This window comes from Triturus cristatus, chromosome 4_2, assembly GCF_964204655.1.
Source record: "Triturus cristatus chromosome 4_2, aTriCri1.1, whole genome shotgun sequence".
Classification (NCBI taxonomy): Eukaryota; Metazoa; Chordata; class Amphibia; order Caudata; family Salamandridae; genus Triturus; species Triturus cristatus.
The window spans coordinates 95,978,418-95,992,857 of NC_140586.1; the positions used below are offsets into that span (position 1 = coordinate 95,978,418).

General features: G+C 38.8%; 1 protein-coding gene across 2 annotated transcripts in view; it reads right to left on the reverse strand.

The window, feature by feature from the left end:
• The window catches only part of LOC146833084 (complement C3-like), a 595,871-nt gene that overhangs the window by 117,389 nt on the left and 464,042 nt on the right, over positions 1-14,440 (reverse strand). For both annotated transcript variants that reach the window (XM_085600722.1, XM_085600721.1), the window contains 3 exons: positions 7,597-7,648; positions 4,717-4,804; positions 3,426-3,515 (listed from right to left, as the gene is read on the reverse strand). In XM_085600722.1, the coding sequence (XP_085456848.1) occupies positions 3,426-3,515; positions 4,717-4,804; positions 7,597-7,648 (230 nt within the window). The remainder of the gene's footprint in view (positions 1-3,425; positions 3,516-4,716; positions 4,805-7,596; positions 7,649-14,440) is intronic.

Sequence of the window (14,440 nt, forward strand, 5' to 3'; positions counted from 1 at the left end):
GCATTATCAGATGAGGGCCTTCTAAAAAAGGTTTTTAATGGATATGAATTAGTGGAGGCAAACTTTGCAGGGAAGTCATTGTGACTGGTAAGTGAAAAGTCAGTCTCCTCATATTTATGGGCTCTGAAAAACAGCTCAAGATGCTCTTGGCTCTAGAACTATTCCTATTGATAAGTAGAGTTTCCTTCTGTTGCTTGCTCTTTGCCAAAAGCATCCACAGTCTTGTAGGGTCTGAATCACTTTTAAAGGACAGACACTGTCGGTGTGTCCCTTTTTATATGGGAAAAAATGACATACCATTGGTACAAGGGGATTGTAAATAAGCCCCTGGATGTTGAATACATAGGCTCCTATTGATATACTCTGGGAAATTTTATGTAGCGAGCTTGGCAGCAGCAGGAATACTCATTCCTTAGTGTGCTGCTCTTGCACAGCAATACAGATATCAATAGGAGCCTATGTGTTCAACATCCAGGGGCTTATTTACAATCCCCTTGTGCCACAGTCACTTTTTCCCATATAAAAGTGACACACCGGTAGCGCAAGGGGCTTGTAAATAAGACCCCCAGAATTTAAAGCCTGGTGAGCTGCTTGAATGTTTTGTTTATGGAATCGTCTGATCTACATGCAATGATCCACAGCCACACTAGCCCAATGACCGGGTCCATATGAATAAATAAATGTGCAACTGCTTGCGAACAACTATGTCCAATGAGTATCCTCCCTGTCAGTGGGCCACATAGAGAACCAATCAGAAATCATTGGGCACAGTGAAACTCTGGGCATAGTGACAATAGATACTGTTGTAAAACTAGCCCTGCAAACATATACTTTGCATATCTCTAGCATTATTTTCTATTGCATACCGTGCAAGCAAGAAACCAGTCACAGAAAATGTTATGCCATCATGATATAGCAATATCTTATGTATTTGGACTGTTTTTGTGGCACTTGATACTGAGGCTGGTGGTCCATATGGGCCACAATCCAAGACCAAGCTCTGGTGGTACTATGAATACCTCTCTTGAATTGTTTGTTTATTATGTTATCCAATTTGGTAAATTTACATTTTAAAACTTTGGGATGGTGGACAATTGATTAGGCTTTCAGGAAATATATTTCATTATTCGGTTCCTAAGCTGTAGAAAGCTTCTCCTCCTATTGTATTTTTCTATTCTGTAGTTTGCTTTTCCTCTGTTATCTTGAGTAACTTGTGACTGAACCAGTGAAACTCAAACAATTTCTCAGTGGGGGTGCTGCAATCAATGTTACATCACTGAAGTCAGAGGGAGTGTGCAAAATCCAAGCGCCCTACAAAGAACAAATGTAGCAGGTAACTGCGGGTGCATTTTGGAGCACAATGTTGCATATATATTGCTAAGGCATGGAGTGGTAGCATACTTTCATTTAAAGGAAGCACATTTCCCACTGAATTGGGCACTAAGGGGTATATTTACAAAGAAATGATGGAGCACGGCGTTAGCCTTCTTGGCTTAACGCCACCCTCCGGCACTTCTGAAACCCCTTGACTGCACCGTATTTACAACAATACGATGCAGCCCTGTGTTCCCCCCTGCGCTGGCACTAAATTAAGCTGCCTAGCGCCAACGCAGGCACCCTTGCACCACAATGCAAGGGTGGCTGCGTTGTGGGGAATTATTGTTTATGTGCAGGAAGGTGTCCCTTCCTGCACATAAACAATCTGAAATGGCGATTTGTAACTTCTATGTGTGCTGCTTTGTGCAGTGCACATATAAGTTTCAACTCGTCTTTGTTAAAATTATTGTTTATGTGCAGGAAGGGACACCTTCCTGCACATAAACAATACTTTATGGGGTTTGGCTGTGTTTATGTGAGCTGCACAGCGCACCACACATAAAAACAGCAAAAACAAAGAGAAAGAAAGCATTTCTCCACGTTGCGCCCTGTTAAGACCAGGTTTTCCCTAGTATTAATTTTGGCGCTGCCCCATATTTACACCACTCTTGTAAATATGGGTCAGCATCAAAATCAATGGGTGTTGCGGCAGAACGCTCACCACAACACCCATTGCCCACCGCTTTCATCCTAAGTATAGCATGAAAGGGTGCCTTATTTACAAGGCAGTCTTAGGCCACATTAAGTGGCTTAAGACTGCCTTGTAAATAGGGTGAAGCCCCTATCGCCACCACAACGCCAAACAAGTGATGTTCTGGTGGTGATAGGGGCTTGTAAATATGCCCCTAAATGTGCACAGACATACAGTTGTACTAGTAAAATTATATAGCACACAAAATATAATGGGCCTGATTCACAAAGGTAAGCCTAAACTTTTGTGTAAGTTTATGATTGTTTGCTAGTCACAAAGGTATTTTACTAGTAGTATCTTTACACTGTTGAGTCTCAGCACATAAAAAGACGGGCAGGCCGTCGAGTGCCTATGGGTTGGACACAGAATCATATTCCTCTTCATCAATGATCTCTGGGTTTGTGGGTGAAACAAAATCAATAATAGCCTCGAATATGCGGGCTAGTCAATAAAATAATCAGTTGTGGGTGGGATTAAAGTCAGAATAAGTTTACATTTGGTATTGTTACTTAGGGCTTGATTTTGACATATACAAGAGTCCCCTGTCAGCCAAACTCTTGGTGCACCTGCCTCATGTAGAGATAGGTGGACTATAAGGTTTCCTTCAATGTAGTCCCACTTACTACATTGACAGAAAGCTTCCTCCAGCGGTCTGATGTAGTAGGGGCCATTGGAGGAAGGGCAGTAAACCACCAGCCCTATTTAGGGTGGGCGGTGTAATGTCCTGTTTTTTCTGTCTGTCATCACCAGGAAAAACCTGGTAGTGAGGGACCTAATAAAACAATATTGACCCCTACACCCTTGTACAAAACTCTCAAATGTGTGTAAGTCATTAGTTTTTCATTTTTCACAAACAAACCACCACTTTATGAATTCATTTATAATTCTTTTTTTTTTAAATGTTTGATGGCTGGCCATCAAAAATAACAGTTGCCACCCCCGAAACAGCTTGTAAATTGAAGGTACAGAGAAGACCACTGGACTGGTGGTCATCTCTAAATTTGACGTACTTTAGTCTGTCAGGATTGCACATTTAATATCCTCCGTCACCCTGACAGAGAGATTACTGTCCATCAAACTAAAAATGAGGATACTTGTCTGGATTACCTTTTGGTATTGTGGTTATAAATGTGCCACAACGATTGTCTTGAGACTTGCCCCATTTGCTCATCCATGGTTTTTACTGAAAGTGCTCATTACTTCCAAGATGTAAGCATCCCCAGACCATTGTGCACCAACAATTGTCTCCAAGAACTCAACAAACAGTAGCAGCAGTAAGAGGCAATCCCCTTACATAGAAAGACGATAAAATACAATCTCATAGAAATATATACAGTAAAGAACAATGCTAAATTACCTTATCAAGGTAAATGATGAGAGATCCACGGTCTGACCGCTCCGTATCCATTTCATACTTGGATATGTATTTGTCAACTCTATTTGTCAGCTGAGGAAAGAATCGAAAGCAAATTATTAGCGTAGATATACAATAATCGCCTGTATATTAAACTAGTAGCTAAGGGCCTTTTTATGTGTTTGGGATATCGACTGCAGGAGAACTGCGTACGGCTCCACCTGTAGCCCACTGCGCTGGTGATACAAAGACCCGCGTATTACAAGCTGACCATGGTGTCGGCAGTGTGGATGCGGAGATCTTGCTGTGGTTGTGAATACTTTTACCAAATATATCGATGCCTGTGTGTGCATTCCAACTGCATATGTGTCGGATGTATACATATGCATGATGCATGTTGAAAAATGCCATCTAACCATTGCCGAAGTCTGTCCTATATGTGGGCAGTCCAGGCAATGGGCATATGGTACTGAAAGGACTCGCCTGTAGATAATCGCAAACAGGGTCATAACACTCGGGGTGCAGATCCTGCTGTGAAGGGGGGACCTAAAGAAAAGGATCTGTGCCAGACGCTGCCTGGAAGAACAATAAAGGTGTCCATCGTGTCCACCCCCTTGAAGGAGGCGGTCTGACCGCCAAGGTCAGCTTGTGGAATAGATAACTCGTAATATGGACGGCAGTCCAACACCCCTCTACTGCCCTATGGCGGCTGCCTTTCCCTGACTGCAAACCGGGAGGTCGGCGGTCTGCTGACAGTCTCGGCGGTTCACCCGATGTCTTCGCAAGCCCATCCACCGAACTCGTAATATATGGTGATTGGACTGCTGAGCTCTCCATGGTTGGACCGCAATGCCAGTACGGCGGTTCACAGACTGCCAAACTCATAATAAGGCCCTAAGTCTATTTATAGGCTACACACTACCCATTAGATCACCTTTAGGGTCATGCCACTGTACTACCATTAAGGATCAGTGAAGGGCCAGATTTTTCTATACGATGTCATGTTTGAACTATGCCCATTATGATAAGATCCAGTCTCCCTTGTAGCTCTTTATGGACAGTAAACCGGGGACCTATAATCTGACAGGATGAAGTGAAAATAAGAACTTAAACGAAATGATATGAAAGAAAGTGCATTTCTATACAAATGGACATTTTCAAGTGATTTCCCTTCAACCCCATCAGATTGTGCTGAATTACATTCACACTAGTTGCTTCAAGCTATTTCACACATTATCTCTGTCACAGGCTAGTTGCAGCTTCTCAAATACTAATCTTGCGTTTATTTCAGTACCTTGTCTAGATCATCCACATCTGGGGTGAATCCAGTCAACATGGAGACATCTAAGATTGTCATGGTGGAATCAGTGTCCCCGAGGAATCTGCCAAACATTAAATAACAAAACTTTCAGATCGTTTCAATTTCAAAATTTTTAATGTGGGACTACATTATATATTATTTTTTACTATTTAATGGAGGGTGATATATATATATATATATATATATATATATATATATATATATATATATATATATATATATATGGTGCAGAGCAGGAAGATCAACAGATAAATATCGAGGGACATAAATACCGCCGCAAAAAAATTGTGGGAAAGAAATATCGACAACAAAAATATTGTTGACAAGAATATCGACTGACAGGAAAGTAATATCGATTAGAAAAATATCGACATCTTAAATATCGTTTACAAAAATATAGTTGGCAAAAATATCGAATTATTAATAATGTTATGTATTTTAGTGTTTCTAATGAGAATTGTTTGTCATTTTATTATATGTTTTAAAATTTTACTAGTTATTAATTTATTTTAAGTTTAATTTTGTGTTTTTAGTTCTGTAGCGGGTTGTGGGTTTATAGGGGAATAGAGTGGGAAGTAATTTAAATATATAGATTTAAATAAGTATTTATAGTAGTTAATAATTTTTTTTTAAATTGAATTTTGCGTTTATAGTTCCGTAGTGGGTTGTGGGTTTATAGGTGAATAGGGTGGGAAGTAATTTAATTATATAACATTTATACAATAATTAATATGTATAATTGTGAATTTATAGAGTTAAATGTGTTAATTGATTAATGAATAATTGTTTGATGATTAGTTGTTAATTAATTTCAATTGATCAATTAATAATTAATTATGTTAATTGTTGAATTAATTATAGGTGTGTGTTGTGGTGTTTATATGTGTAAATGGTGTGAAGGGTGGTAAGTAATTAATTTTTAATTGATTAATTATTAAATATTTTAAAATTAATTTCCATTAATTAATTAGTAATTATTATTTGTAATTGTGTAATTAATTTTAGGTGTGTGTTGTGGATATTATAGTGTTAATTAATGTGTAATTAATGATTTTTTATTATCTTTGATAATAATAAATTAATATTGAAATTTAAATATATTATTATTAATAATATATTTAAAGTTCAATATTAATTATGTTAATATTGGAAATTAAATTTAGGAAAATGTTGATGTTTTTGTTTTTTACTGTTGTAGGATCCAGCACTTTCCCTACTGTTGCACTCACTGCAGTGGGAATAGTAATTTTTACCCCTCCGCTATCCAGCTCTTTCCCTACTTTTGCACTCACTGGAGTGGGAATAGTAATTTTTACCCCTCCGCTATCCAGCGCTTTCCCTACTGTTCGACTCACTGGAGTGGTAATAGTAATTTCTATCCCTCCGCTATCCAGCGCTTTCCCTACTGTTGCAATCACTGGAGTGGGAATAGTAATTTTTAGCCCTCCGCTATCCAGCGCTTTCCTTACTTTTGTACTCACTGGAGTGGGAATAATAATTTTTACCCCTCAGCTATCCAGCGCTTTCCCTACTGTTGCAGTCACTGGAGTGGGAATAGTAATTTTTACCCCTCCGCTATCCAGTGCTTTCCCTACTGTTGCACTCACTGGAGTGGGAATAGTCATTTTTACCCCTCCGCTATCCAGTGATTTCCCTACTGTTGCACTCACTGGAGTGGGAATAGTAATTTTTACCCCTCCGCTATCCAACACTTTCCCTACTGTTGCACTCGCTGGAGTGGGAGTGGGAATAGTAATTTTTACCCCCTCGCTATCCAACGTTTTCACTACTATTGTGTTTATTTTTATATTAAATGTATGTTTTATTCTTTTTTAATAGTTTAATGTGTTAATAAAAGATAAAATATTTTATTTTATTTTAAATTTTTTGTGCGTATATTTTATTTTTATATAATTTAAACAGTTTATAAATTAAATGAAGATAATAGGTAATTAAATGTATTTAAGTAAATCTATGTATATGTACACATTTTTTGTGTTTATATTTATTTTAAATTAAGTTTATTTGTTATAATTAGTTAAAATATATATTAAATGTAATTAATTTTGTTAATAATATTAATAATATTTAATTAATTTTATTTAAGTTATGTAATTTTTTTAAGTCGATATTTTTTACTTCTATATTTTTTACATCAATATATTTGTGTCAATATTATTGTACTTACCTGTTTAAGTGTAGGGAGTCGATATTTTTGTTATTGATATTTTTACATCGATATTTTTTTCATCGATATTTGTTAACATGGATCCTATATATATATATATTATCCACAAAAGTCGCGGGTCTCTCTGTCGCTTTGCGGCGGCAGGCTTCGAGTGAGGTCGCGACCCTCACAATATTCAGCACGATTATTACCTCCCCGTAAATAATCAACTCGAGCCCAATTCCATAGAGCGTGCAATTTAATCAAAACATGAAACAAGCACAACGCCCGATGCGTTTCGGTGCAGCCGCACCTTGGTCACGGGTCCATATACACATATATATATGTGTGTGTGTTTTTTTTTCTTCTTTAAAGATCACAGACAGTGCATGCGAGAAGGACACATTCACTGCATTTGTTTAAATTCACTTGCCAGTTTGGCATTGTTTACAAACGCATTCATCAGCAATCTGATCATATCGTTATTTTAAGCGAGTAAGAAATTATAATATTTGGCTTAGTGATTGGCTAATATGCTCTTGCACAAACCTTTCATTGGCAACCAATAGCTAATGCGGATCCCTTATTTAAAGGGCAGAGGTTAGTGATGTGTAATTCCATGCTGCCCAAGAGTACCAACATAGCATTTAATGTATGCATACAGTGAATAACATTAGTGTTCTCACCTCATACAGATGGTAATGAACACTGAGCTGACCGTCCCCTCGGGTCTTTTAACTAAAAGAAAAAAAAGTACATCATGTTACAGTTTCCCCCCAATCTCCCTGCTTGAAGTCATCCTTCTGTACATCAGGTAAATAGAGAACAAATTCACCAGGACTTTACATCTGCCTAACTCGTCAACGTTTAAAGTGGAAATGCATACTTTACAGATGATTGCTTGTAGCACGACCTGGCTGGCCCTAATACAGAGGCGTTGCTATATACAGTGCAGCAGGTGCAGTTCCACTCGAGGCCCAGAAGTAATATGGACAGAACTACGCCCAACTTTGGTTATATATAGCTGTCCAAGCGGTGGGTAGGGCAGTTTTTTGCTTTAATAGGGTCAAAAGTGCCCTTGCTATGCCACTTACAGAATCACACAAGTCTTGGACAATTAGTCCAAAAGATGCTATCACAATTTCCTAAAAATAAATGAGTTTTTTTATTTGCTGCTTCTTTCTGGCAGATTTCTCTGCCTTGCTTGTACTGCGTTCCTGAGCTTAGGATTTCACCAAGGCCTTCAGGGTGCTGGCTTCGAAAAATTACAAAATAGGTTAGTGGCAACACTCAACTTTATCTTGGAACATAGGCTGTCACATGTTGGTAAGATCAATTTTGTATAAGATGCATTAGCACAGTCAGCAACACTCCTGTGTACCTATGTAAATGAGATCCTGCTACTAGAATCCGGCATCCTCAATGGCCAAATGTGGAAGGATGGGGAGTCGTCCCTATGAGCATATGTAGTTGCTGGAACCCCGCCCAGTGTAAGCGCCATGGCTCCACATCCTTGTTACCCTACACAATGTAGCCATAGTGGCAAAAAAGGGCACTTCAGCTTCTGCACCGATCTGTACAATTGTGGGGCTTTATGGAGTTACTTCGGGTGACCCCCCACAATGGCTGGATAGATTGCAGGCACAATACTCGATAAAGAGGGCGGGCCTATCCACGATCCCACTACTACATGAATCCTCATGAGCCCTTATATACAAATGCCCGGACAGAAACTACTCTTAAGGGTATGACCTCATGTGGGTTTCAGAAACGGAGACTAGTTCTCTTACCTTGGGTTGGAAAGAAGGATGGACTTGATGTAGCAGTGAGTACTACTCACTCACTCTAATGATTCATGAGCTTGTGGTTCTTAGGCTCGTTTGCTCCAGAGAACAAGGCTAGTAGTGGCATGATGGTCTACGTGAATGACAGCCCGGCCTCTAAAAGCCCACAGGTCCATATGGAGTAGTCCTGGGTGCTGAAATGGCCATGGTATGTAGCCTTTACTCCACAACTGTTATTCTGCATGACCTTTATCCCACAGTGTTTACCATGCAGGTAAGTATATTACATGGGTTTTTACCCTTACCTCGTTTCCTTTACCATCCTTTACTTTACTCCACAGGTAAGTATATGTGCATTTGTTTAACTACCATTATTTTTAAGTTATTTAAAAAAAAAAAAGGGTAAAGGTGACGGTAGAAGCAAAGGCAGGTTAGGGTTCATTTTAAGATTTTGGGTTCAGGGTTATTTTAAGGGTTAAGAGGTAGATAGAGGGTAAAAGCTGATGATCAGAAACAACAACGGCGGACCACCTGTGCCGCACCTCGTGCCAGTTCCTATTTGTGAGTTCGCTGTGCAAAACTTCCCCTAAGCCAGCCGTTGTTTGGCGTCACTGTGCTCCAGATTAAACAATATTCTAATTCATGGGGGTGTACAGCTCAAGAAGTCCAATTGAGACAAGTAAATAGAAAAAATAACTTATTTATTCCAATAGATTTCTTTTCTTAAAAAAGCATCAAGTACAAGCTGTCCAGCCAACGCGTTTCATTTCCTTATAGGGAACTTCCTATGGGCAAAATTCATATGTTTATCGCTAGTATGGAGTACTTTGTAAAAATAGTTTCAATGTTTCAAAATCGCAGCTGTATAGTAATTTTTAAATTTATTGGAGTGCATCTTGCAGTACGGAGCAGGACGTGTTCGTGTACGACCACTAGGTCTCCACAGTTGTGAATTTGCATGGGCGACGGTGTAATACACTGTTTTGCTTGAGAGAACATTAAATATTATATATATTCTTACAAATACCTTGATACCTGTGGACCTTGGGCTATATAATTTTTTGGGAAGATCAAGACATTTTGGAGACTTACGAAGGAACACTCCAATGAATTTAAAAATTGCTATACAGCTGCGATTTTGAAACATTGAAACAATTTTTATAAAGTACTCCATACTAGCGATAAACATATGAATTTTGCCCTGAGGAAGTTCCCTATAAGGGAATGAAACGCGTTGGCTGGACAGCTTGTACTTGATGCTTTTTTAAGAAAAGAAATCTATTGGAATAAAGAAGTTATTTTTTCTATTTACTTGTCTCAATTGGACTTCTTGAGCTGTGCACCCCCATGAATTAGAATAGAGGTTAAAAGCTATAATGGTAATTTTAGATTTAAGGGGTGGGTAGTAGTAAAGTGGGGTGAAGTTGATTTTAGGGTTAAGGGTGGAATAGAGGTGAGGGAAGGTAAGGGTGAATTTAGGATAGAGGGGGTTAGGGTGATTTTGGAGTTAAGGGGAGGGTAGAGGTAAAGGAAGGTAACGGTGCATTTAAGGTTTGGGGTGAGTAAATGTATAGAGGGGTAAGGTTGAATAAAAGTTTGATTTTAGGTTTTATAAGGGGGTAGAGAGTGATTTTACGGTTCAGGAGTAGGAGCAGGGGAGCAGGTAGAGGTGAAGGGAGGTAGGAAAGATATATTACTCCTGCAAAACTGACTTTGCAGTTTACGTACTCCAATGCACGTGTGGTAAACGATACGAAGGCAGCACAATACACCCAGCTCACGTTAGGATATTGCAACACCACAGAGCCATCATCCACGATGACCCGACATATCCCGTAGCCAGGCACATGAACGCAAGCCACGCTGGAAAAACACAGGACCTCTCCTTCTATGTAATTAACAGCATCCCAAAAAACGTCAGAGGAGGCAATAGACCACTATTATTGAGAAGGCTGGAATCCAGATATATAATTCTTCTAGATTCCAAAATCCCTAATGGGATGAATGCAGATAAGGCTCTAAATATGCATCTCTAATATCCTGGCTGCTTGTCAGTTTAAACGTAATAATTGTGCAGCATATAACAATTACACAATACATATGATTTGTTTTCCTTTTCTGCATTCTTACCGGTTTTTGCACCATCATGCTCATGCAGTAAACTCTTCTATGTTTGTTGCCTCCACACGGTTGCTGTGACAACCAACCAGCGTATGCCTGTCAAACTTGAAAATGTGTATATATAATGGTGATGAGTGAGGAACCAGATGTAGTGAGCAAGGCGGTCCGCCGCCGAAACGCGTCTGGGTCATTTTGGAATAAATGTATCTTTTTTTGGCAATTAATCCACGGAGTCAGCGCCTGCTTGATTTCAAAGTTTGGACTGGTTTATATAATAACTGAAAAGTCAAAGGTTACTGGGAGGTTATAGTTGGGTTCAGATTTTACACACACAAAACCATAGAAATTCACCAGTTATAGTTATCTCAAGTAACTATAACTCGTGCCCTAAGGTCACTATAACTTGCGCTCCCACCATGCACAGTTTTCTCATCAATAATTTCACTGCAAATGTTACAGTGACATTATCAGTTATGTCATAGAAGATGTCATGACTTATGTGCTATGTGGGATCATTTGCAGTGCATGCCAAGGGTGTGAGTTATAGTTACCTTAGGGCACGAGTTATAGTTACTTGATATAATTATAACTATAAACGCTGAATATCTATGGTTTATTGTGTGCAAAATGTGAACCTAACTAAAACATCCATGAAAACTTTGTTTTTTCAATGAAGTCTAAGGTTTTTTAATTTTATTTCCTAACTAAAACGTTCTTGTAAATTTTGTTTCCAGTCAATTTCTGCGTTTTTAATGCTATTTCCTAACTATAAAGTCCGTGTAACCTATGGTTTTTTCGTGAATTTCACCATTTCTTTTAAATATAAATTGTACTACGAATTGACCCATTAGTTCGGGTTACTAATATACATTTTCACAAGTTTATAAATACATTTTATTCACACATTCATTCTTATTATGCATTTTAAAACTAAAAATTTAAAAATTAGGGTAAGGTAACTTAGTCTTTCTATAAATGCAATGTACCAAGTTTTTCTTTTAAAAATAATTTATTTTATAGATTTGCGGATCCATTGCAAATCCTTGGACAAATAAGGGGTTTGACGGTTATATTGCACACATTCAATACTAAAACAACAATACATTTAATACAAACATATGCTAATGCAATTTGTATAAGTGTATCACTGCCTTTGTGTGGGTGTGTGAGTGACTGTGTGAGTGGCAATGTGGGTGCGTGATTGGGTGTGTGAGTGGCCGTGTAAGTGGGTTTAAGAGTGGCTGTGTGAGTGGTTGTGTGGGTGTGTAAGTGGTTGTGTGATGGGCTGTGTGAGTGGGTGTGTGAGTGGCTGTGTGGGTCTGTGAGTGGGTGTGTGAGTGGTTTTGTGAGTCTGTGAGTAGGCGTGTGAGTGGTTGTCTGGGTGTGTAAGTGGTTGTGTGGGTGTGTAAGTGGTTGTGGGGGTGTGTAAGTTTGTGTTTGAGTGGTTGTGGGCAGGTAAGTGGGTGTGTGAGTAGGTGTATGAGTGGCTGTGTGAGTCTATGAGTGGGTGAGTGAGTGATTATTTGGGTGAGTAAGTGGGTGTGTGAGTAGGTATGTGGCTCTGTGAGTAGGTGTATGTTTTTTTATTGGGGTTTGGATCTCCGGCTCTACCCGAATCAAGGAGGATACAGGTGTCTCCACGGGTCCTCACAAGTTAAAAAAACATTTCTGGACAATTCTTTTCCTCACAGACCCCTCCAACAGTTCCATGGGATCAGGGTTCTACCCTGACCACTTCTATCTCTTTTACATTTTATTTTCTCCCCAGGAACCATTTCCCAATGCACAAAATGGGGCCACAACTTTCCTCTCAGGTTGCTGCCAGCCAATCACAGCATTGTTGGTGCGTGGATCCCCGAATCCGCCCGGATCCACGGCTAATCCGCACTCTACTGATATACATAAATCTTTTTAATTTAATAACTCCAAAACTACTGAACATATTTACACTAAATTACAAAAAGCACTCTTTCTGGGCCAAGATGCAAAGCTGATACGATTTAGCATGTTTATTTACACACAATGCAGCAAAACACGGGTCCCGTGAACAAGGAGCAGAATGCTCCGAAACGAGTCAGGCTGTTTTGCTGCATTTTGTGTAAATAAAGTGTCATCGTCCCTTTTTTTCGCCATATGGAAAGTGATATATTAGGAAACTGGATAGGTGATATATATATATATATATATATATATATATATATATATATATCTGAAGCACTTTCCCGACTCTTCTCACTTCCCAGCCGGTAAAGAGAGAAGAGAGAGTCACGGACACCAGTTACTTCGTGGCAGAGATCAGGTCTTTATTTCTCGTTCACAGCTCTGACGTGTTTCGGATAACAACGTATCCTTGTTCACATATATATATATATATATATATATATATATATATATATAATTTTTTTTTAATTAATATTACAGAGTGAAGGTACTTAGTAGTTATAGATAGGATTCCCAGAGATATGAATTCCTCAGATTTTAGAGCGTTAACTTTACGCCCATTTGACGAAACTTCACAAATCTTTGCAGACCCATAGTTTTTTCTACATTGCAAAGTTTTGCAGTGATTAGTCAAGGGCATGCAAAGAAAAAAGGGCTGTCCCAAAATGCATTATTCACCCAATGCATTTTCCATAGACTTTTGTAACACACATAGCATAAAAACCACTGAATGGAAATTTGGCATGAATATAGATTATAGTGTGTAGATGATCCTTTTGGGGAGTACAGGTAAGTAGGGTATTGTTAAACTTTTAAGGCATTTTAACTCAGTGATAAGGCATTATGTGATTTGCTAATGACTGACCTTACAAAAGTTGAAGGCGGCCATGCTGTTTCAGGTACAATTTGCCTGTGTTCTGGGTTAGGGCCTTAGATACAGGTAAGAATTAGGTTTTCTATTTTTTCCCACCTATTACCACTTGAAATTATGGTTTAAAGTATAGATGTAGAGTCAGGAATAGTAAATCTATATTCCTTCTATATGTACTTACCTTGCAATGTTTTATTCCTTGATATTCTCTTCACAATATTATTGTAGCACTATATTCCTAGCCTCAAGATTATGTAGTACAATATTGTGAGCAGTTAATGTAGAGTTTATCATACCATGCATAGCAGGTGCCATAAGAGCTTTGGTTCAAAGCTAGGGGTATTTTAATTTTCTGGTTACTCCCTTGCTGGTGATGATCACTCTTGCATCGAAATAGCTTGCGGGGTGGTATCATCAGCACCAGGTTGAGCCTGTATCCTTAAGGTATCTGTGGTTTGTTGATCAGGAGAACTGACTGATCACTATCCAGTTGCCTTAGATGGATTGTGATGACTTCTGCTGGTATTGAGCATGCCATCATGCCTTTTTTTCTGTACTCCCTCGTTAATCTTGGCTGTCAATCCTGCACACTCTTCAGCTTCGGTTAAGGCGTGACACTAAGGATGTTTTATAAGTCTTTCAGGATATGTTACGGTCTCAGTCGAATCTGCAACAGATTAGAACAGGATGCCCTGAACTTCAGAGCCCCTTAAAGATTAGGGATGAATGTTGAGATTACCAAACTTGAGTTTGTATGTTTTTTTCCTATAGTGGCTTTACACATCGCTCTTTAATGACTGTGTATCCAGATTT